This window comes from Lactuca saligna, chromosome 3 (assembly GCF_052625555.1).
Source record: "Lactuca saligna cultivar CGN05327 chromosome 3, ASM5262555v1, whole genome shotgun sequence".
Taxonomy (NCBI): Eukaryota; Viridiplantae; Streptophyta; class Magnoliopsida; order Asterales; family Asteraceae; genus Lactuca; species Lactuca saligna.
The window spans coordinates 185093626-185118496 of NC_136419.1; the positions used below are offsets into that span (position 1 = coordinate 185093626).

General features: G+C 38.0%; 1 protein-coding gene across 1 annotated transcript; it reads left to right on the top strand.

Annotated features, from left to right (window-relative positions):
- Positions 1-8611: 8611 nt before the first annotated feature.
- Positions 8612-13015, top strand: LOC145037616 (malate dehydrogenase). Its single transcript, XM_078986321.1, has 7 exons — positions 8612-8769; positions 9743-9901; positions 10018-10193; positions 10915-11180; positions 11870-12005; positions 12456-12567; positions 12666-13015. Exons 1-7 carry the CDS (start codon positions 8727-8729, stop codon positions 12758-12760), a joined length of 987 nt encoding a protein of 328 aa, XP_078842447.1. The 5' UTR covers positions 8612-8726; the 3' UTR covers positions 12761-13015.
- Positions 13016-24871: the final 11856 nt, after the last annotated feature.

Consider the following 24871-nt stretch of genomic DNA (forward strand, 5'->3'; position numbering starts at 1 on the left):
GTAAAGGTGCAATGGCAGCACCGGGAGGGATCAGAGTGGACTTGGGAGCCGGTGGAAGAGATGATGGAGCACTACCCCGAGCTGTTTCAGGATCGAGCAACAGACTTCGAGGACGAAGTCTAAAATAAGTGGGGGAGATTTGTAGCACCTAGTTCTTAGTACGTATTCCGTGTAATTAATAATTTTTAATTCATGTAATTTGCCTTGGAGTCGGCGAGTTGAAGGACCAACTCGCTGAGTAGGAGCGGGATGAGACGCGGGGTCTGAGCCTCGGACTCGGCGAGTCGGTTCCCGGACTCGTCGAGTAGGCCCTGTTTGGGCAAAAACCCTAACCTGGGTGCTTGCACCCTATTTAAGCACTCTAACTCGGCCTCCTTTGTCCCTAACACTTCCAGAAGAGTTGTAGAGCGAAACCCTAGCCCTTTGTGTCCTTGTGAGTGATTTTGTCCTTGTGAAGGAAGTTTGAAGCTTAAGAGAAGAAGAAGGAGGTGGAAGAGTGCAAGGAGGAGAAGTAGATCCCACATCTACCCTACAAGAGGCTTCCATTCAGGTAGAAAAGTCCCTACCTTGATCACTAGTTCATTAGATTCCTTTGTTGTCCCTAATTGGGGGTTTTCAAGCCCTAAAACACCCAACTCCATGTATTTGTGCTTAATGATCCGAAAGGACTTCAGATCTAGACCTTATGGACATATTAGAAGTATACGGTTTATGTGGTTGAAGTGATTGAGGTCCCCATTGAGTGTATGACCTCATAAAGAGCTTGGATTTGCCTTTTAGAGCTTGTAGGGACATGCATGCATGTAAAGTTTGCAACTTTACATGATAAGCATGCTCTAGGAACATAGATCTATGGTTTTGAAGCGTTGCATGTCTCAGATTTGGTCTATATGGGAAATGGGTCAAGGGACTCGGTGAGTCCCAAAGTGGAACTCGGCGAGTTCTATGAAGATGGCCTTAGACTCGGCAAGTTGGATGAACAACTCGGCGAGTCCTATGAAGATTTCCTGGTACTCGACGAGTTGTTCTTCAAACTCGACGAGTCAGATTAACTATTACTGAGTAAGAGGGGTTTAGGTGTTGACGGTCCAACCCTTCGTATGTGCACGCGAAATTAGCCATTTAACGTGTAGCAATGGTCCCAGAAACCCAAATCCTCATAAAGGATGCTCTGGTGAGGATTTGGAAGCGAGTAGGAGATCTGCTCGTATGGACTCAACGAGTTGTTCTTGGACTCGGCGAGTCGGATCGCGAGCCGGTTCTATCGTCCCAAGTAGTGAGTTAAGGGTGACTCAGTGAGTGGGATGAGGGACTTATAGAGTAGGATCGGGTTAGTGGGAGAAGGAATCGGCGAGTTGGTGCCATGACTCGGCGAGTCCAATCAACTGGAAGTTGACTTTGACCAAGGAGTTGACCTTGGACCACGGGTGGGTCAGTCATCTGAACTGAGGGTGTTTATGAGTGGCTAATCTATGGTTATGATTTATAGCCGGAGGATTACTGATTCAGCAGTCAGGCGCTTAGCAAGCAGACTTGCAGCAACTACTTTTTGAGGTGAGTTACCTTCCAGTAGCGGTGGTTTTAAGGCTAATATGTCAGCCCACCAGTAGGAGACGTATGATAGATGATTGTCTTTGTGATATCATCTAGGTTTGCTACTACCTTATATGTTATATGCTAGCTTGATATGTTGTATGTGATAGTAGTAGTGTTCGGTTGTTAGGACCGAAGGGTAGTCAGACACCCCAGGTACGTATGACATTACGTGATGATATGTTTACATGCTGGCTTGTTATGTTATTTGCGATAGAGGTAATAGGAGGGGACCAGTCCCCGAGTTCGGTTGCAAGGACCGAAGGGTAGTCAGCACCCCAGAATGGCTTGACACGGGAAGGACGACACCCCAGAATGGCCACATGGGTAGGTCGGCACCCCAGAATGGTCGTACTGGGTAGTTCGGGCACCCAAAATTGCTTGGCAGTATGTATGTGATATGATTATATGGTATACGGTATGATGGTGGAACTCACTAAGCTTTGTGCTTACAGTTTTCACTTTTGGTTTCAAGTACCTCTTCAGCGAAGGGGAAGGAGCTGGCGCGGTAGCGGCACATCATACACACACATTAGATTTCCACATTATGAGATGTTCTGGGATTGTACTCTGACATTATTATTATTTTCATGTTTTGGGTTTTCAGACACGAGATATGTTTTATGAAATGATATGATTGGATGATGTTTTACTACAAATATGTTACAAATCACTTATTTTAAATGAAATTTTTGGGCGTGAAAATTGGGTCGTTATAGTTCAACAAGCCTATTCTTGTTTTAATCATGTAAATCGATGTGGGATTTAAATTCAGGTGGTAGATTCTTTTTAATTTCAGTTATCATGCTTAGATTGAGTTAGAATTTGAGTTGTAGGTTAGATTTTAAGTTTAAGCTATTGATTTTGATTTGAGGTTAGAATTATATTTCAACAATGGTGGTGGATGTTGTGATTGGTTGTTGTGGGCGGAGGTGAACTGTAGTGTTTGTTGGAGGTGAATAATGGTCCTGTTTAGAGGCGAACTGTTGCTGGAGATGGTTGAAAAGAGGTTGTCGAAGGAGGTGAACGATGGAGGGGAAGTGGATTATGGGTAATGGTGGGACCATATATAGAGGTGACAGACGATGGTAGTAGCAGACTAAGGTGGTGACAGATGGTGATGGTGGCAGACGGTTGTCAAAAGGTGGTGATGGTGGCGGACGGTGGTCAAAGTGTGGTGGTTGTGGAAGATATTTTTAAGTTCATGAATATGTTTTTGAGTATACTTAAGATTATGAAGGTGTGTTCTTGAGATTATGAAGGTGTTCTCCTCTATTATTTTTTTAATTGTTAAAATAAATAAATAAATATTAAATTTTAAAAAAATGAAAGAAAAATGAAAAATAAATACCCTAAGGGTATTATAGTCATTTTAATTTTCGAATGGACTATTTTCACATGCAAACCACTCCAGAAGGGCCATGAATCTAAAAAACTCGGTGTTTAGACTAAAGGGATAATGACTTAGGAGGGTAACTACCTATTAGCGTTGTTCACATATTGGCAACTTGTTTTTTTTGTACCTAATACACCAACTAACTTGTTTTAACCGTTTACATTATAACATTATTACCGGCTAACCTCCATTTTAACCGGTAAATGCAATTAATTCATTTAAATGAAAAGGAAAAGAAAAAACATGGCTCCAGAAGATTATACGTGGCATGTTACGTGTCTATTTACACCTCACTTATTATATAGAGGGTGTTTGTCGTTGAAGCCCTATATCGACAATGGCTTCTTCTGCTTCATCTGCTTCTTCCAAACGAAATGTCGAACTCCAAGCTGACCATCCATGTAAGTGCGACATGCCATCTCGTGTGAAGATTTCAAGAACACCCGACAATCCAGGAAGAAAATTTCGAGTTTGTCAAAATTCTTTGGTAAATATGTTTTATTTATTCAACCCGGAACTGAATCTTCTTCTTCATCTTCTCTTCAATTTTTTTTATCCTTTCATGAAGAGTGCAAGAACTCCAAGATGTAATTTCTGGGAATGGTTGGAAGACGATGAGTACCAACAACAGAAGAACAGTGATTTGGGACAAATCTACAACCTAACATTCAAGATTGGAAATTTGGACAATGAAATTAGTTATTGCAGGAAGAAGTTGGAAGAAGAGAAGAACTCTAATTTAGTTTTCAGACAAGAACTGGACAAAGTGAAGTGGAAGTTGTTTACTCATAAAGTTGCATTGTTTGTGTTATTTTTCTTGTATGTTAAACATGTATTTTTTAAAGTTTGATGTGTTCTTTGTATCCTGTTTGATGTACTCTTGTTTGATGTATTCTTCTTTGATGTGTTCTGACTAAATCATGTACTTCATGAAGTTTTGTATGCAATGAAAGTTATGACTAAAGTTTGATGTTTAATACTTGATGTATTAAGATAGTAAACATGTAATGTATACAAAGACATAAATAAACATGTATTAAGACAGTAAACATGTAACTTGGGAGTTTGATGTATTAAGACAGTAAACATGTAATGTATACAAACACATAAATAAACATGTATTAAGACAGTACACATGTAACTTGGGAGTTTGATGTATTAAGACAGTAAACATGTAATGTATACAAACACATAAATAAAAATGTATTAAGACAGTACACATGTAACTTGGGAGTTTGATGTATTAAGACAGTAAACATGTAATGTATACAAACACATAAATAAACATGTATTAAGACAGTAAACATGTAACTTGGGAGTTTGATGTATTAAGACAGTAAACATGTAATGTATACAAACACATAAATAAACATGTACTTAAATCAGGGGATAATGACTTGGGAGGGTAAACATGTACTTAAATTAACATGTTCTTAAAGTACCAAAATACCCCTAATGACTTGGGAGGGTAAACATGTACTTAAATTAACATGTACTTAAAGTACCAAAATACCCCTAATGACTTGGGAGGGTAAACATGTACTAAAATTAACATGTACTTAAAGTACCAAAATATTCCCAAACATACAAGACCCAAGATGTTAAAGTATCAAAACATTCCAAAAGATGTGCCAAGTTTGTCCTATTGTGCCAAACGATATTACAAGACCCAAGATTCCAAAACATGCAAAATAAAACAACACATTGAATTCAAATCTCTAGTGGGTGGTCAGTATTGCTTCCTTCCTTCCTCCTTATGTTCTTCCTTAACTGAATCTTTGTAAGTCTTTCTGAAGTTTTTCTTGTCCTCTTCCTAACTGGATTTTCTGCATTGTGTTGAATTTCATGTTCCACATTATCTTGAACTTCAATTTCATGTTCCACTTAAATGTTAGCTTGAATCTCATCTTCTATGTTAGCATCAACTTGAATGTCATCTTGAATCTCCCCTACAAGGTTATCTTGGACTAAAGGAACATCAACTTGAACTTCAGGTACCACATAAACTTCAGGAACATCAACTTCAACTTCCACATCAGGTTCAAGAACATCAACTTCAGGAACATTAGCTTCCACATCACTTTCACTTTCAAAGTCACTATCACTTTCACTTTCAAACATGACAACATGTTCCACTTCCAATTCAGCTTCAAGGTCTACTTTACCTGTAAAAGGGAAAAAAAAAATCAGAAATGGCACACAAGTATAATATATTAGATAATTTAACACCATACCTTGTTTCTTAGGTTTCTTTTTGTTAGAACCTAAAGTAGATGGTACATCATTTGGTCTTTGAGGACATGTTGATCTGTTATGTCCTCTTTCCCTACAAATGGTACATCTCATTATCATTCCCTTTTTTGAGACTGTATGCCTTGTTCCCTTAGATTCTCTCTCAACCTGATCCCTTTTCCTTTTCAGTGTTGGTCTTCCAGGTAGTCTTCTTTTTTTAGGGGGCAATGGTTTGGTGTAATCCACTTCAGGCCACATAGCACTACAGTTTAGTGGCCTAATGTTATACCTATAACAACTTGCATACATTGATGTAGTAAACCATTCTGACACATACTCCTCAGGGTCCCTATTAAGGCTTGAAATGGCAGCATATCCATGCACACAGGGATACCTTGCTAACTGACATGCCCTGCATCCACATTGCCTAGTATTCAGGTCTACAGCATACCCTTCAGTCCCCACCCTCACCTCAAATTGCATATACCCAAAAGGTACCACTTGCCAAAACCTATCCATAATCATATACAAATTAGAAAATATTAAAAATGAAAAACATATAAGCAATAAGAATTTACCTTTGTGTTTCCTTGTGCTTATTCAACTTCAACCTTATAGAAGGACATATGCTTAAATCCCAAGATTGACCCTTGGCCTTGTATATACACAACCTTTCCATCACATAAATCCGGATTTCTTCTAACATGGTAATAAGTGGTTTCTTCCTAGCAGCTTCAATCACAGAGTTAAAACTTTCAGAAACACCATTTTCATATGCATCACAACTCCTATCAACCTGAAAAAAAATGCTTTACACCATGTTTTAGGGTCCCTTTCCATTAAATGTTCATAAGCTAGTGGCTCCAGCTTCTTGATTTCATTCATATGGTATTCAAATTTTTGTGGAACTGTAGATCCAGCAGCTCTCCAAAATAGTTTCTTAAACATTTGCCCCTTAAATCTTTTTTTGGAAATTAGCACATATGTGCCTAGCACATTGCCTATGCTCTGCAGCTGGAACCCTTTCCTTCACAGCTTCAACTAATCCCTATAATCAAAACATAAACAGCATAAGCAAAAACATATTAAGTATGTAAAATAAGTATGGAAAATAACAATAATTAAAGTGTGAACATTACTTTGTGTTGGTCTGATATTATGGTTAGTCCATGCCCAACTCCCATTCCAATGTCATCAATTAGAAGATCAAGAAACCACTTCCATGATTCTTTATTTTCTACTGCAACCATAGCCCATGCAACAGGATATATGTGGTTGTTTGCATCCCTCCCAATGGCTACAAGCAACTGACCTCTGCATATGCCCTTTAAGAAACAACCATCTACTCCAATTACCCTCCTACAAGCCTCTATCCATCCATCCTTCAAACCCTTTAAACACACATAAAACTTTGAGAAGTATGTTTCTCCATCAGGCATCACATCCACCTCCATCTTAACTATTGATCCAGGATTTGTCCTTTTTAGCTCTTCTCCATAACTCCATGTCTTAGCATAATGCTATATTAAAGTACCTTCTATCTGCTAAAATGCATATTTCCTAGCATTTCTACATTGTCCAACACTAGCTATCAGGTTAAACCTTTTACTGACCTTAGCTTTCAATTTCCTAATGCTCATCTTTGGTTTCTGTATTATATCATTCATGAAATGAGTTCCAATCCATTTGTAGCTTACAATGGACCCAAATTTGAAAACTCTTGCACAATTATGCCTATCAATTAATGACTTAATCTGAAAAGACCTCTCATTCTTCATCCAGGTTGCCCACAACCTAAAGGGACAACTCTTACTCTTCTTGTTCTTCTTATATTTACAATATTTTGCCAACAACTTTTGATGATCATTTTTTTCAAACCATAAGTCATACCCATTCTTGACAGCATAGTTGGTTAGACAAAGCTTCAATTCAAGAGGGTTGGCAAACTTCATACCTAAAACTGGGACCATTTTATCCCATTCTTGCTTCTCATCAAAGACAGGGAACACAACCTCATCATCTTTATCCCTATCTTCATCATCATCAGCATCATTTACTTCTTCTTGATTACTATTGAGAATGGGTTTACCACACAACTTGTTCAAGAATTCATCATCATCATCTGTTTTGTCAAATATATGCACCTCTTCATCAGGTTCATGCTCACATTCCACTATATCTGAAATTTGTGACTCTGTATCATCATCTTCTATTACATCAGACAACTCATCACCTGTTAACAACTCCTTATTGGCCCAGTCAAGAATGGGTTCGTTTTCGTGGTCAATGTACACATTCATCCTTAGCTCCTGCTTATCCATGTAACCATCTTCAATAAACTCAAAATAGTCAGCATCATTGTCGATTCTTCTGATACCCTCTGCCAATCTTTCATGAGTACTACAATAGTACAAGTTCTCACAGCTTCGTCTTGTCAGCTTTGAAACCCACAACACAAATTCTCTATATTCCATGCCACCAAAATCCACATCACGAACTGACATTCTCATAGGGTCTAAGTACACTAACGGGTTTGGTGCAAACATGCCGTTGAAGTGAAAATCTATAGTGAGATACTTATCGTTAGATGCTTCCATTGTAGTGAGATACGTATCGTTAGACGATTTCAAGTCCCAACTTCAGTTCCTACTGCTTTGATCGACTGAATTCTGAGAAAACTTAAGTAACCGGGATCGATTTGGGGAATGATTTGGGAGTAATTGTTAAGATTAAGAACCCTAAATAAATTAGACCGATATGTGTACATGAAGTCGAATACAGACAAATGGTGAAATAGCCACGTCATAAGCCACGTATTTTCTTTTCCTTTTCATTTAAATGAATTAATTGCATTTACCGGTTAAAATGGAGGTTAGCCGGTAATAATGTTATAATGTAAACGGTTAAAACAAGTTAGTTGGTGTATTAGGTAAAAAAAACAAGTTGCCAATATGTGAACAACGCTAATAGGTAGTTACCCTCCTAAGTTATTATCCCTAGACTAAAACCCAAAAATTTGCATGGTCATTTTTGCAATTTTGTCGTAAAGAAAAGTAATGTGCCGATTTGCATTTTTCTATATAATTTGGATTTTAATCCGTCCTCTCTTTGTGGAATGATTTTCCTTTATGAAAGTCATCTCATTTATGATTCCAATCCCTAAAAAAAATATGATTGGAATTAAATTCTAATTCCTGTTCATTTTATAGGAATCAGCCAACCGAATATACCTAAAGAAAGCCCACAATCATTATTGCGCCACCATGTGTGCGGTCCATGAGTCGGCCTGACGTGGCCCAAATGTCAAACAAATAAAGCATGTTATCTTATCCAAAACGACATCGTAATCTACTGTTCTCGGGAAACACTATCCGATGATCTGATCATCTCCTCCTTAAATATCAGCCCACAGTCTCACACCATCAACACAAAGTTTTTTCCGCTTCTCATTTTCATAGATTTCATCGCCTTGCGAAATTTAAATCTCGTACTCAAATCTCCATCAATGGCCAAAGATCCAGTTCGTGTTCTTGTTACTGGTGCCGCAGGTACGATCTTAGTTTCTATATATGTTTTTGGGTTGAAACGAGAGTGACTATGGATCTAAATCTCTAATCACTTCGTTTCGAGATCCTCTTTTTACTGATTGAATTTATCCGATCGGATCCGATCACTTTTACTTATAACCTTATCTTATTTGTGACTGATCACTTGCTGAAGTGCAAACAAAGAAGAGATAAGAGTGTGAGTGATCTAATTTGACTTCGAGTTAACTTAGATCTGAGCTAACTAGGCATATTTTGACTCGAGTTGACTAAATCTATAGGGTTATGTGTTTTTTCTTTCGATTACTATAGATCAAGGTGAACTAGGGTTTTGTTGGTGTCGTAAGTAAATTTCAAGACGATCGGATTACAGAGCTGTTCTGTCTATTTTTTGTTTTGAATTTTTAGATTAAATCACGGGGTTTATGCTCTAAATTTTAAATGGATGTAGTTGTTTTTTCGAAATGAACATAAATCCGTGTTGTTTATGCACATCTTACAAAGTGCATGACTATTAAACTTTTTTACAGATCATGTGATCGGTCGTTCTTTTTATCTGAGTTTATTTAATTTTCGTTGGATAAGATTTGGGAACTGTATCATTAATATTATTCTGCTAATCCAACCAAGCTTAAAGACTTGTTATGCAAGATGATTTTGAGATTTTGGGTTTATGACTTTATGTTTGAGAGAAAGAATAAAAGATCCATATATCATGAAGATGATGTAACTTTGTTTGCCTTTCGAAAATGGTTTCAAGGATTCCTAACAAGTTTCCAATCGAAATTAATAGAAGAAATCGAACAAAAGAATATATACATATAACTCCAAAATACTTTATAAAAAACCATTTGATGATTACTACATGATAAAGTGTTACAATCACATAGATTAATCTCTCACACACAACCCTAATTACTATATTAGAGGTGCTTAGTGTAAAACAAGACATTGATTAAGCTTTATTTTTTCACAGGACAAATCGGATATGCTCTTGTTCCCATGATTGCAAGAGGAATCATGTTGGGTGCAGATCAACCCGTGATCTTGCACATGCTCGATATCCCACCAGCAGCAGAGGCTTTAAATGGAGTTAAAATGGAGTTGGTGGATGCTGCATTTCCCCTTCTTAAAGGTCTTCATTTACTTCCACATACATTATTCTTCTTATTGTCTTCCCTTTTAATAGCTTTGCATTGTTTCCTATACTCTTCATGCTGTCTAAATTGTGAACCCTTTTTCTTATATCAGGAGTTGTTGCCACTACTGATGCTGTTGAGGCATGCACTGGTGTGAATGTAGCAGTTATGGTTGGTGGATTTCCTAGGAAAGAAGGAATGGAAAGAAAAGATGTCATGTCTAAGAATGTCTCAATCTACAAGTCACAAGCTTCTGCTCTTGAGAAGCATGCTGCAGCAAACTGCAAGGTGATTTTTTTTTTTTTTTCTTTTTTATTATATTATCTGATGATGTTGTTGATCACTTTATCTTGTCTTTTTGTAATAATCATACCACATGAACACAAAGTGAGATTTATGACCATGGTTTTAATTTGATCCAAAGGTTAATTGGGCTGTTCTATATCTTTATTTACATTAAAATGGTGTAATATTTGGTGCAAATAATGATTTATTTTTAACCCATTACACCATTTTTTTTTACACAAAAAAGAGTATTTCAACTATATTCCTTTTTTCTTACTTATAGAATTTAAAAATATCTAATATAATTATTAGTTCCTGTACAAATTTGTTTTACATCAATTTAATATGTATGGCTAATTAGAAAGCATCTAATATACAACATAATATTATACTTTACAAGTAGCAAATATTACATCTAAATCATAAAAAAGTATCTCAATTTTTAAATAAATACAAAACGTAATGATTAAATTTAATACATACGATTAAACTAATATCAGTTTAATATTATAACATAATGTTACAAGCAAAACATATCATATTCAGAATGTAATGTAACCATACAATTAAATTAGCTAGAATTGTATATATACTCGAACTCGAAGGACCAAATTGTACACATGAAAATTTAACACCAAATATACTATTCTGTTGCACCATTTGACGTTTTGAGTTTATATAATTCAGAATGCTAATAATTTTGTGTTTATTGACATATTTTCAGGTTTTGGTTGTGGCTAATCCAGCAAACACCAATGCATTGATCTTGAAGGAATTTGCTCCATCAATCCCTGAGAAAAACATTACTTGTTTAACAAGGCTAGACCATAACAGGGCTCTTGGACAAATCTCAGAGAAACTTGGTGTCCAAGTATCTGAGGTCAAAAATGTAATTATTTGGGGTAACCATTCCTCCACTCAGTACCCTGATGTCACTCATGCCACTGTTGGTGACAAGTCTGTTCCAGAGCTCATTAAGGATGATGAATGGTATGCAACCTTCCATTACACATTTACTTCCAGAAATTGCACTTGAGATGAGATTTTATCTGTGAAAAGACGTAAATGCCCTTCTCAAATTTATCTTTGAAAATGGACTTCGAAAGGTTGTCTAGTGAATGAGACAAAATTGTAATTTTTGGTTTATTTTCGAAAAAGGTGGAGAAGGTGAGATAGGTACTCCTTGTTGATCTCTTGTTTTTTTTGAAAAAGACGAGAATGCCCTTCTCACCATATCATTGAAAATAGCTCTAGAAAGTTTGTTATCAATAGACAAAAAAGTAGTATTTTTTTTTTGTCTCACCACACGTTGATATATGTGAATGCCCTTCTCAATAATAGCCCTAGAAATCTTTATTCAATCATGTCAACTGGACGAAAATCATAGTTTTTTGTTCCACCTAAAACGGTGGACAACATAAGATTTTTGTCTGTCCAAAAGACAAAAATGCCCTCACTCCCATCATTAAAAATAGCCCTAGAAAGTTTCTCGATACAATGAGACAAATATTGTAGTTCTTTGTCCCACTCAAGAAAGTGTGACAGAGACTCAATTGATCTATTGTTTGTTGAAAAGACATGAATGCCCTTCTCAACTTCATCATCAAGAATTTCCCTTGTATAGCCTATTTGAATTCTTTTGTGGATACTTATAAATATAATTGTTTATTTTTTTATAGGTTGAAATCTGGATTCATTAGCACTGTGCAACAACGTGGGGCTGCAATCATCAAGGCTAGGAAGCTCTCAAGTGCACTCTCTGCTGCAAGTTCTGCTTGTGACCATATTCGTGATTGGGTCTGTGGAACTCCTGAGGTATATAATACTCTTCTTATCTTATCTTATTCGTGATTGGTTCTTACTGTTTGCTTTTGTTACGCACTTGGTCCCAGTCTTACCTAAAAAGACTTATTTAAATGGGGAAAAATGGTGGAGTAGGTAAGATAAGATGAGGGGGTAAGGTTGGGAGTGTGTTTATTTAAATAAATTAAAAAAATCAAGGGAAAATAGTCTTTTTAGGTAAAACATGGACCAATCGCGTAACAAAAACAAACGGTAGTGATCTTTCAAGTTAAAAAAAAATAATTTAGGGACCAAAAACGTAAATTATCCTAAACCGTAGGGACCATTCGTGTAATGCACTCAAGAAATAAAAAACAACGATACTAGAAGGATGGAAAATGTAATTAAACTACTCAAAATAAACATATGCCTATCTTTATTTTTTTTGTATTCTAATTTTTTTTATTGTGATGCAAATTGTAGGGAACTTGGGTTTCAATGGGTGTGTACTCTGATGGCTCATACAATGTTCCAGCTGGACTTATTTACTCCTTCCCAGTTACTTGCCGTAACGGTGAATGGACCATAGTTCAAGGTAAATTTTTTTTTTCCATTATTATTTTAAACTTTTTTGCTATTTAAATAATATAAAAGTTGAATTTCTCACAATGAATATTTGTTGTTTTAAATCAGGTCTTTCGATCGATGAGTTCTCAAGGAAGAAGCTAGACTTGACAGCTGAAGAGTTGACAGAGGAGAAGACTCTTGCATACTCTTGTCTTTCATAGATAATCACTTAAATATATCTCTGGTCTATAGTCATGTGCTATAAATGCTCATACTATTTGTGAGAATTTTCCAAACAGCTACAATTCCATCTTCCAAAATAAACACCATTTAATGGTGAGCTGTTTGTGATGTGGTAGATCTTCCAGCTCTGTTGTAGCAGAGAGTAGTTTGAGTTTTTGAACACTTATTGTGATAGGCAGAGTTGCCGTTTTCATCATTGTCAAATGAGATTCTTGTGTTTGCATCGTTTTCTATGGGCGTTGTTTCTGTGCTATATGGATAAATAGTTTTTCCAAAAGAGAAAATGCAACTCATAATCACGATATAACTATATTTCCTTACACACTAACAGTATATTTATAAATTTCTTTATGCAATAAAAATGCATTTACACTATTTTATTGATTAGTGAACGAACGAAATGCAACTTCGTTTACTATTATGAATAAATAATATAAAATAGTTCTGTTAAAAATAGAGTTAATGTGATAAAAACCCTCAAATTTTCAGGGTTTTGTCGGTTTTTTTCAAAGTTGAATTTTATGTTCGTTTTTATCCTAATATTTTCCAAAAAATGTTGGGTTTTACCCGTAATAACAAGTTACCATCATTATATTAACTTCGTAAAAAACCTTTAAGTTTAAAGTTTTTTTATTTTTTTTTATTTTTTATGTTTTTACCCTTAGGTTTTTAATTTTTTTTTATATTTTACCCTATGCATTTTTTTTTCTTCATATTATACGTATTCAAGCAGAAAAATCATATGAATATGTATATTATGAAAAAAATATACTTAGGGTAAAAGTGTAAAAAAAAATTATAAATTTAAGGGTAAAAACGCAAAAAAAATGGTAAACTTAAGGGTTTTTTTTTTCGAATTTAATATAATAGTAACTTGGAAAATTTGTTATCACCGGTAAAAAGGGTAAAACCCAATATTTTTTCGAAAATGTTTAGGTAAAAATGAACATAAATTTCAACTTTGGGCAAAACCGATAAAACTCTGAAAACTTGATGATTTTTATGACAGCAACCCTTAAAAATAAAGTGAAAGATCTCTCTTAAAGTTATGGCCGGCAAAAATTAACATTGGCTTTTCAAAAATTAACATTGGCTTTTTATTAAGTATTTTTATGTTTCCACGTCTCAAATAAACTATTGAATACGAGAAGTTACACTTGTAAAAATCGAACATATATGGTGTGGTTGTGCTTGAGGTTGATGTTAACCGGCGTATTGTACTTTTTTTTGTCTTGGGTTATCTAGCATGGAAAATAATGGTGTGTAGATGGTTGGAACCTTATTATTGATGGATTTAAGAAGAAATTTCTTCTTGGAAAATAAAAAATTTATTTATTGATTGATTATCCACTGTTTTAAAGATTGTTCTTTATAGCTTTAACATTCTCTTTCATGTCCACTTTTTAGAGGTCAAAGTTAGATTTTAAAGGAGTTGGAGAATTTACGAAGTTGTTTTTGTTTAATTTATTTATCTATCTATTGCGGTGATGAAGTTAACGATGAGTGAATATGAAAAAACTCGATGCCCACAAATGACATGAGTAACTCAATATATATATATATATATATATATATATATATATATATATATATATATATATATATATATAGGAAAGAATTACATTTACAACCCCTCAACTTAATAAATACTTATATAGTGAACACAAAGTTTTACATAAGTCTAATATCCCCCCTCAAGCGAAACTGGTGGAGGTCGGAGATGGAGCATGTGGCGAAATTGCTCGAATTGGTGTAGAGGGAGACTCTCCGTGAAGATGTCCGCAACCTGAAGCTTGGTCGGCACAAACCTGGTGAGGAGTTTTCCCGATGTAACAAGTTCGCGAACAAAATGATAATCCAGATCAATATGCTTGACGCGCTTATGAGAAACTGGGTTCTGAGTGAGAAACAGAGCACTCTGATTATCACACAGAATGGTTGGACGACCAGTTGGCAGGGCATGAAGCTCACGTAGCAAATGAGTGATCCAAATTAGTTCAGCAGCAGTGTTGGCCATGGCTCGATATTCAGACTCACAGCTGGAGCGAGAGACTGTCGGTTGCTTTTTGGCGCTCCAGGACACAAGATTATCACCCAGGAAGATCGAGTACCCATACGTGGATCGACGAGTGTCGAGGCAACAGGCCCAATCAGCATCAGAATACCCCACCAGGTTTGTGAGCTTGGGCCTGGAAAATGTGAGTCCAAAGGACAAAGTGCCTTTGACGTATCGAATAAGACGTTTGATGGCCTGGTAGTGAAGAACCGTTGGAGCTTGCAAGAACTGACTAACTTGATTAACTGCATATGAGATATCTGGTCGAGTGATGGTCAAATACTGAAGCGCCCCAACAAGAGACCGATAATGAGTAGGATCCACATATAGCGCCCTAGAAGCAACAAATGAGGTGTTGGCCGCAAGGGGTGTTGAAACCGGCTTGGAATCAAGAAGTCCAGCACGGTCAACAATGGAGTGAGCATATTTGGATTGACTGAGAAAAAGCCCAGAGGGGAGATGCTTGGCCTCAAGACCGAGGAAGTAGTTGAGTTGCCCCAAATCCTTGATCTTGAATTATGCGTGGAGCTTGTGAATAAACGAACGTATGAGCGATGAATCGGAGCCAGTGAGAATGATATCATCAACGTAAACAAGCAGGTACAAGACACAGGCACCCCGTTTGAAAATAAACAATGAGGGATCAGTCACAAGAAAAGAACTTAGCCGATGAAACCACGCCCGAGGGGCCTGTTTAAGACCATAGATGGCCTTATGGAGTTTGCAAACGTGATTGGGGTAGCGAGGATCAATAAAACTAGGCGGTTGCTTCATATAAACAATGTCCGTAAGATTGCCATGTAGGAAAGCATTATTGACATCTAACTGATGTCGCTTCCATTGATTAATAACCGAAAGAGTCAAGACGACGCGAATGGTGGCTGCTTTCACCACCGGGCTAAATGTATGAGAACAATCCAGCCCGGGAACCTGACTGAATCCCTGAGCAACAAGTCGAGCTTTGTGCCGATCAATAGAGCCATCGGCAAGGTACTTGGTGCGAAATAGCCACCGACACCCAACAACATTAGTGTTGGGGGGACGTGGAACCAAAGACCAAGTGGCATTACGAGAGAGAGCATGCATTTCGGAGCACATGGCGGCCACCCACTTAGGATCTCGAAGAGCATCATGATGAGTAGATGGATCAGTCGAGGCAAACAATGCAGAGTACAACCCGTGGTCCGACGTATGTGCCAAATCAGCCCGATGACGAGGCTTAAAAATCCCTGCTTTTGCCCTAGTAATCATGGGGTGACCGTCGGGAGATGGATCAAGGCGCATAGGGATCGAAACACTAGGTGCAGGGTTCGGTGATGCGGGTGGATCATCATCACTATCCGATCCAGCGGGCGAGCCAAGGGGCTCGGATGAGGCGTCGAAATCGGAGGGTATAGGGTCATCAGGTTCAGCGGGCGGAGTGTCAGTTGCAGGAGTGGTCACCGGAGCGGGGCAAGGGCGGGGGTCAGCACAGACACCACAGGAGAAGGGATGCGGTTGATAAGGAGATAAAGCAGGAGGCTTTGAACAAGCCCGGGAGACAGGCATAGGTTGTGAGGTATCTTCCAAAAATGAGTGTAAAGGTAAATCATCCAGCGAGACCTGCGGAGTGGCACTGTCAAATGGAAAACGCATCTCGTCAAAACGAGCATGACGCGTAATGTAAACGCGAGCTGTGCATGGGTCAAGACAAAGATAGCCCTTGTATTGTGAGTGATAACTAAGAAACACACACGGAATGCTCCGCGGAGATAGCTTATGCGCCGAATAATCACGTAGATAAAGGTAGACCCGGCACCCAAACGGGCGAAAATTATCATAAGACGGAACATGCTCGAATAGTAGCTCGAATGGGGATTTGGAGCCAAGAACCTTTGAAGGTAAGCGATTAATAATGTAAACTGCGGAGCTAAAAGCATGGACCCAATATTTAGCGGGAACATGACCATGAAACATCATAGCAAGCCCAGTTTCAATGATGTGACGGTGCTTACACTCGGCCCGACCGTTTTGTTGCGGGGTGTAGGGACACGAAACCCGATGAAAAATGCCATGCGAATTTAGCAAACTTTTGACCCGATTATTTAGAAACTCCGATCCACCATCACTTTGGAGAACCTTAAGTTTAGTGGAAAACTGGTTTTCCACAAATTTAATAAAGGATAAAAAAACATCAAAAAAATCCGATTTAGCCTGCATAGGATAAAGCCACGTGAAACGAGAGTGATCATCCACAAATGACACACAATATCAAAACCCATCAACCGAGGGAACTGGCGATGGTCCCCAAAGATCACAGTGCACCAAATCCAAAACATGTAAAGCACGCTTATTATTAATAGGAAAAGACAACCGTCGAGACTTAGCAAGTTCACAAGAAGAACACAAAATTGGTTTCGGCAAAACACTAGAAACCATTAATAGTCCAAGTTTATTTAACATAAAAATTGTGTCAAATGACACATGTCCCAAACGGGAATGCCAAAGTTCAAATGACGCACGCGGCTTGGCCCCGACAAAAAACGCATAAGTTTGAGGAGTGGTGTCCAACACGTAGAGACCGCGATCACATTTTCCTTGTGCTAGAACTTGCCTCGTTGTTCGATCCTGTATAAAAAACATGGATTTGGAAAAAAGAACATCCACAGGATTGTCCCGAGTCAGTTTGCTAATAGATAATAAGTTGTTGGTGAGGCGTGACACTACCAACACATCACGTAAGTGAATATTAGGAGCAATTTTGGATGAACCAACGGAAGAAATTTTAAGAGTGTTACCATTGCCAAATTTAACGGAAGCATCACCACCATAGGGCTCGGAATTAGTGACCGGATCGGTTGAGGAAACCATGTGATCGGAGGCCCCGGAATCGACAAACCAATCCAGGCCGGCTGTGGAAATATTGCACTTGGCTAAGAAAGCCTTGGCGAGATCGACTTCGGTGGAAGATCCGGGTGAGGCAAACGAGGCAAGTTGGGGGCAATGGTTAGCAAAATGACCATTTTGCCTACAAAGTTGACAGTGAGGTGATCGGCGACCACGACCTCAACCACCACCACGGGCCGCACGACCACCGCGACCCCGACCAGATGTCGACCCAGTAGGGGCTGCAGCGGCAGAAAACACAACAGCAGGGGGTGAAGAAGCTTCGCCATGTATAGCCTTCAAGAAAAATTCATGACCTTCGGCCTTAGCCAGAAGATCACGCAACTGGTAGGAGGCACCGGAGGTCCGAATGGCTATGGAAAAGGTTTCAAATGATGCACCGAGGCCGCACAAGAACCAATGAGTCTTATCGGAATCATCGACAACTTGGCCGATAGCAGCGAGTTGATCACACAATAGCTTAAATTTGCGACCAAACTCAGAGATGGAGTCGGTGCCTTTGGTGAGATGGCGAAGGCAGTCACGAAGGTTTTGAACACGCTTCAATGAGGAGTTACCGTAGGCAGCTTCAAGAGCATCCCAAATCTCACGAGCGGTGGAGAGTCCCACGATCTCAGAAAAAACCTCTTCAGTGAGTGAAGCTTAAAGGAGAATGAGAGTCTTTTGATCCGATGAGACCCACTCGGCAAAGGCGGGGTTAACAGTGGGCTTATTGTCTACCAGAATAGACGCCGAGGGGCACGGATTGGAGCCGTCAACATGGCCGTAAAGCTGCTGATAGTTCAAGAGAGGAATCATTTGATTCCGCCATAAAAGATAATTTGAGGAGGACAACTGAATGGTGATTAAATGGAGGATTGTGTTCATGGACAGAGAGGAGGAATCGGCTGCCATGGAAGGGTGGTGAAATATGGAAGAAAGCCGATGGGTGGGAGTTAAGGGAAGGAGAAGAGAAAAAGGAGGTTATGGGAGGGAAAAAGATGGGAGTTAATGGCTCTGTGATACCATGAGTGAATATGAAAAAACTCGATGCCCACAAGTGACACGAGTAACTCAATATATATATAGGAAAAAATTACATTTACAACCCCTCAACTTAATAAATACTTATATAGTGAACACAAAGTTTTACATAAGTCTAATAAACGAAAATTAGATTAGTTGGATAAAATGGGACACAACTCTTTCATCATAAATTGAAAGAGAAATATGGTATTTGTATAGGAAGCTTGAATGCTTCAAATTGAGCTTTGTAGCAAAAATGGTTTAGGAGACTTGTACACGAATCTCATTCTTTATGGATCAAAATCATTAAATCACTACAAGGTTTCGTTGGTGGCTTTAGTCATACTTATTCCCACATTAAATGCACGACATTTATCGTGGCCGTCGGATCTATTTATTAGTTGCAGAAGTATTATACATCATTTTTATTTTTTATTTTTATTAAAAGGGTTAGTAATGGTTGAACACTAGGTTCTAGAGTGAAATTTGGGTAGGCTAGAATACCTAGGGTTTTTTTTTTTTTTTTTTTTTTTTTAGAGACAAACACGAAAATAAATGAGTTTATGTTGTAATTTCTGACCCTTCAAACTGTCAAATAGATGCGCCGTGTTCGGGTTAATATTTGAGTTTACGGTTCAACCAGCCAACCAGTATAACTTCTTCTTTTATTTTTTATTTAAAAAGTATTATCGCTTTAAAGCAGAATCCTATAGAGGTGGATACCATTTGCTGGTTCACTGTATAATACAATGTTCTAAAAAACTCGTCATGGCTCCAACGTTTGTGATTGACGCCACGTTTGAACAAAATGTCGCCTTAAATCTTATATGTATATAAAAATAAATAATAGTATATATATACACACACACACACACATACAATTGCCGCCTTAAGCCACACATTACAAACAATGTGGCTCACCACGTGTAACATACACGTTTTGAAACCATGTTTTGTAATAAATAAAATTGTGAAATACTATGAGAAACTGAGTGTTGAGTTATAACAGATAGTTTTTACTAGAAATGAAGTAAAACTATGTTTATATTCACTCATAAAATATTGGAAGTCGTATGAGATTCCAATTAAAAGCCAAATAGTGAAATATAGTGAAAATATAAAATTTGAATTAAGTAAAATTTTATTATTGAAAGTTGAAGATAATCTTATTAGAAACATTTAGGCGAAAACCTCGTCGAAATCCGAGTTATAACGAAGAAGTTATGACCAATCGAAGATTCACGACAAAACCGACACGGCGCCGAATGACGTAAAAAGTGAGTTTTTGATAAACTACTTTTTAGCCTTAGTGATCTAAATGAAATTCGTAGTATTCGTTAAACCGAGAAGTTCGATATAAAGAACGTCAAAATCTGACTTAGTATGAGGAAGTTATGATTTTTCTAAGTTCCAGCTTAGCACTAGACAGCTAAAAACTCGAATTTTAGATCGAGTGATTTTTAGCCGACACAACCTAAAGGAGAATTGAAGGTCTCGTCATTAGTAGTACAACGGTAAAAAGTCTGACGAAAACGGACGTCGGATGAAGAAATTATGAATTTTTAAGGGATTTTCCTATCCTGGTCTATTAAAAATAATAATATTAAAATGAAGTTCAAAATTTGCCAACGAAGTCTAAACGAAACTTGTAGAGCATAATTTTAGCTACGCGTGAATATAAAGAACGTCAAAAACGGAGTCCGTATGCGAAAGTTACGGATTTTAGAAGAATTGGGTGCAATTTTCGAGAAATTAAGGATAAGACCTAGAATATTCGTGTGAACAGTACCGGCCACGTCACCCTTATCCATCCGAGTACGAAGCTGCTGCATGTCGTGCTTTGATTCGTCCGAAGAGCGGTCCAGTCCGAGACCGACGCGTGTTGTTTTCTTATTGGACCGAGGCCGAAGCCTATCCCCGTCCGACGCGCCTCGCTCCATGTCACGTCCGAGCTTCGCACAGATGGCCCTTCGCATGCGCGCCGCGTGCCTTCGCCCCCTGCTGCTACCTGCCATCGCTGACTCACCCCTTCTCGGCCGAACCTCGCATCTCCTCCTTATAAATACAAGGCCTGCGAGCCTTGCCGAGGAATTTTAGAAAATTGCCATTTTGGCCCCTTTTTCCATATTTTGACATCCCCCGAAGCCCCGGTGTCAATTTTAAAGCCCGAAACACGCCTCGAGACTTCCGAGAAGCCCGGAAAATTTATCTTTTCGGTTTTAGAGCCCTACCTTCGCAGAGTCCGGTTTTCAATTAAGCTCCAGGTTTTCAACATAGAAAGTCATATTTAAAGCCGAAACGCTGCCCAAATTACTATTTTGACCCCCGGTTAATTCAAGGTGAGTTCAATATATAGGAACACTTGTATGTTATGTGTTATATGTGCTATGTGCTTTTCAGTGTTATTATTCCAGGTTATTTTCCCGTGTTATTTTATTCGCTATTTTTATAGAAAATGTAATACCTTTGACCATGTGATCAGTGAAAGGACTTAGATTCACATTGGTATTGGTACATAGCCTCTGGCTATGTAGAGCATGTCTCCGTAAGAGAATGACTTCTATTCTATGGCATTGGCAAATGGTTAGACAGGACTATAAGCCTGAAATCTAACAAGATGTTAATAAGAAATTGTATGTCTTCTATGCCATTTGGGCCAAAGTTTTATTGATGTATATCAAGCATTGAAAAGTATATCTTTGAATAAAGTCTTTGATTGATATGAACGCTTCTCACATGATTTCACATATGTCTTTGTTGTTCCTCTTTGCTTCTACCATATTGATGTATATATATATGGCATAACGTTATAGTGTATATATTATTGAACTCACTAAGCGTCATCGCTTACACTATCAATGTTTAACAATTGCAGGTGATAAGTAACCAGTATAATCATATATTGTTGAAAGAATTAGAATAGTTTGTAATAATAATACTTTCGTACTTCAGTTTATGTTTGTATACATTACAATATACTGGGTAGTTATGTAATATATAACACTTTGTAATAGTCGGTTTGTATCGAATAGATTGTAACCTCTTTATCAATGTAAAATATTGCTTTTATGAATATGCAAGTAGCATGTTTTGGAGTTATAATATTGTGAAGTATGAAAGTTTGGGTCTTTCAGAAATATGAAAGTTGGGGTCTGTCAATCATGGTATCAGAGCAATAGTTTAAGCGAACTAAATGCCACGGATTGGTATTTAGACTTAAACTATTGGAAGTTCAATATATGAACTGAATCATTATAAGTATATGGATACAAACCATAGGAAAGACTTAAGTGAAGTATTAGGCTTTAATAAATCCTAATATTTTAAAATTCTATATTACTCCTAAATTTCAGAACGATGGCTGAACAAGCAAGTAGCCATACCCCTGAGGTCGGTGGAGGTCCTCAACCCGAGGAAGTTAATACTCCAGTATCTCCTCGTGAGGAGCGATTCTTAGGTAAACTTACTGGTGTTATTCGACAGACTCTCGAAGAACAAAAAAAGAATGGTGATAAAGGAAAAGAGAAAGCCACTGGAGAATCTTCAAGCGGAAAGGTGAAGCGTCCCTCGTTCAAAGATTTCAAGAGTAGTGGTGCTACGGAGTTTTCTGGTGTCCTTAATCCCATAGTTGTTCTAACTTGGATTCAGAACACCGAGAAAGTATTTCATGTCTCTCATGTGGATAATGAAGACAAGGCTATCTATGCTTCTGCAATGCTCATCGGAGAAGCCTTGGTCTGGTGGGAAGCAACATATAAAGCTCTCAACGGATATGACCAAGAGAATTTATCCTGGGAGTTGTTCAAAACTCGTGTGCTAGAGAAGTATTGTCCTCTAGATATGAGGAGAAGATTGGAGAAGGAATTCCTCGAGATTAAACAAGGAGGAATGACTGTGAATGAGCATGAAACTCAGTTCAATCAAAAAGCATAGTTTGCTGCAAAGTATATTCCAACTGAAGACGAGAAAATTTAGTTATTCTTAGAAGGACTACGACATGAAATCCATGATTTTGTAGCCAATCGGGATGTTATGTCATTTGATAAAGCTGTTGAGTATGCTCGAAGGCGTGAGCATGACTTAGAGATACGATGAGTCACTCTTACTGCTCCGAAGCATCCATGTACTGAAAGAACTAATCCTATTTACACTATTCCACCAGCTCAATCTGTTCGAACTGATCCTAGCAAGCAAGCACAATCTCAGAGTGCTTTTCGTGGCCACGACAGGTCACAATCTTTTTCTATTCAATCACCTTCATGTCGTGTTTGTGGAAGGAATCATTCGGGTCAATGCAAAATAGACAAGGAATCTATTGTCTGTTATGGGTGTGGAGAAACTGGTTATATAAAGCCAGCTTGCCCAAGGAAGGATGTGACTTGCTATGCATGTGGTATTACTGGCCACAAGAAGCGTTTTTACCCTACTATTACCAGCCAAGTGATGGGAAGTCAAGCTTCTATTCAACAACCGGCGAGAAGTCAAGTCCCTGTCCAACAACCAAATAATACTCCAGCTAAAAAGGAGGAGGTGCCAAAAGCTAAGGGTCGTGCATTCTAGATTACCACAGAGGAAGCATGCGAGGACCCGAATGTTGTGACGGGTACATTTCTTGTCAACTCTAGACCTGCTCACATCTTATTTGATTCTGGTGCCTCAGATTCTTTTATATCTTATGAATTTGCACATTCTTTTCAAACTACTTGCTATGCACTCGCGGAACCATTTCACGTAGATACTGTGGGAAGTATATCATTACTTGCTGATAAAATTTATAAGGATTGTATCATAGAAATTGAAGGCTATAATTTTCTTGCTAACCTAATCCCTATCTCCTTGCCCAGCTTCGATATTATTCTCGGCATGGATTGGTTGTCAAAAAACCACGCAGAGCTCTTGTGTTACGAAAAGATGGTACGCATGCCTATTGAAGGGGAAGATCCTATTCATGTCTACGATGAACAAAGGATCTTAAAAATAATTTCTTTCCTCAAAGCTCGTAAATTTATATCGAAGGGTTGCCCTATCTATTTAGCCTATACAGTTGACATCTCAAGAAAGGAGAATAAAACTGTAAATGATGTTCCCATTGTTAACGAATATCCTGATGTTTTCCCCGATGATCTGCCTAGACTTCCTCCGGACAGGCAAGTAGAATTCCGAATTGACCTTGTGCCTGGTGCTGCTCCGATTGCAAAGACTCCTTATCGTCTTGCGCCAGCCGAGATGAAAGAAATGATGATCCAACTGATGGGATTTGAGCATTCTATCACTTCCTAAGTGTACATGCAACCCTAATAACTTTGGATCTATGTTTGTCTAATTATCATGCAAAGTTGAATTCCAAGGCTATATTCCTATCTAGCATACATGGGGAACAATTTTTAACTTGAATGATAGATAGAATAACTTACCTTGTTGTTGCTTATGTTCCTTGAAACCTTGTGAGCCTAGCACCCCAAGTGTGATGCCTCAAATGCTTCACACAACACCAAATGCTCTTGGAAAGACTTTTGAGAGAATGCACACTACTTGAAATCAGCCTAGCCCTCTTGTTTCATATGTGTAGCCGATTTTGGTGGAGAATGGGATCCTTATATAGTGTTGACACATCTAGGGTTACACCATGTAAACCCTAATGTGTCATGACTCTTCATTTCCATGACCCATGGGTTTGTAACTCCCATGGAGCATCCTATGGGTGGAACCCAACTTGATAATCCATGGAGCCTCTTAGCCCACTTATACAAGATATGGATGATTTACATAATCAACCCATATATTTAATTAGTTATCTTTTGATCACTTAATTAATTCTAAATTAATTCTTGATCAAACTAATCAAATAATATTATTAATATAGTAGAACTTATAATATATTAATAATCTCCAAACGTTAATTCTCTCATTTAGTCTATCTAATTGCATGGTACCATGCAACCCAAATGGACCATGCCGGGTCGGGTCAAGTACATACCATAAATAGTTATGGACTTAGACACCTTATCCAACACCAACTACAGGAATTACTTGACAAAGGCTTTATTCGACCGAGTACCTCTCCCTGGGGTGCTACAGTATTGTTTGTCAAGAAGAAGGACGGATCAATGCGAATGTGCATTGATTATCGTAAGCTGAATAA

Bases quoted from the DNA above. Each gene is read 5' to 3' on its own strand.
- LOC145037616 (XM_078986321.1), top strand. From the start codon at position 8,727: ATGGCCAAAGATCCAGTTCGTGTTCTTGTTACTGGTGCCGCAG. The intron at 8,770-9,742 runs GTACGATCTTAG...ATTTTTTCACAG, and splicing joins TCTTGTTACTGGTGCCGCAG to GACAAATCGGATATGCTCTT. The intron at 12,006-12,455 runs GTATATAATACT...TGCAAATTGTAG, and splicing joins GGGTCTGTGGAACTCCTGAG to GGAACTTGGGTTTCAATGGG.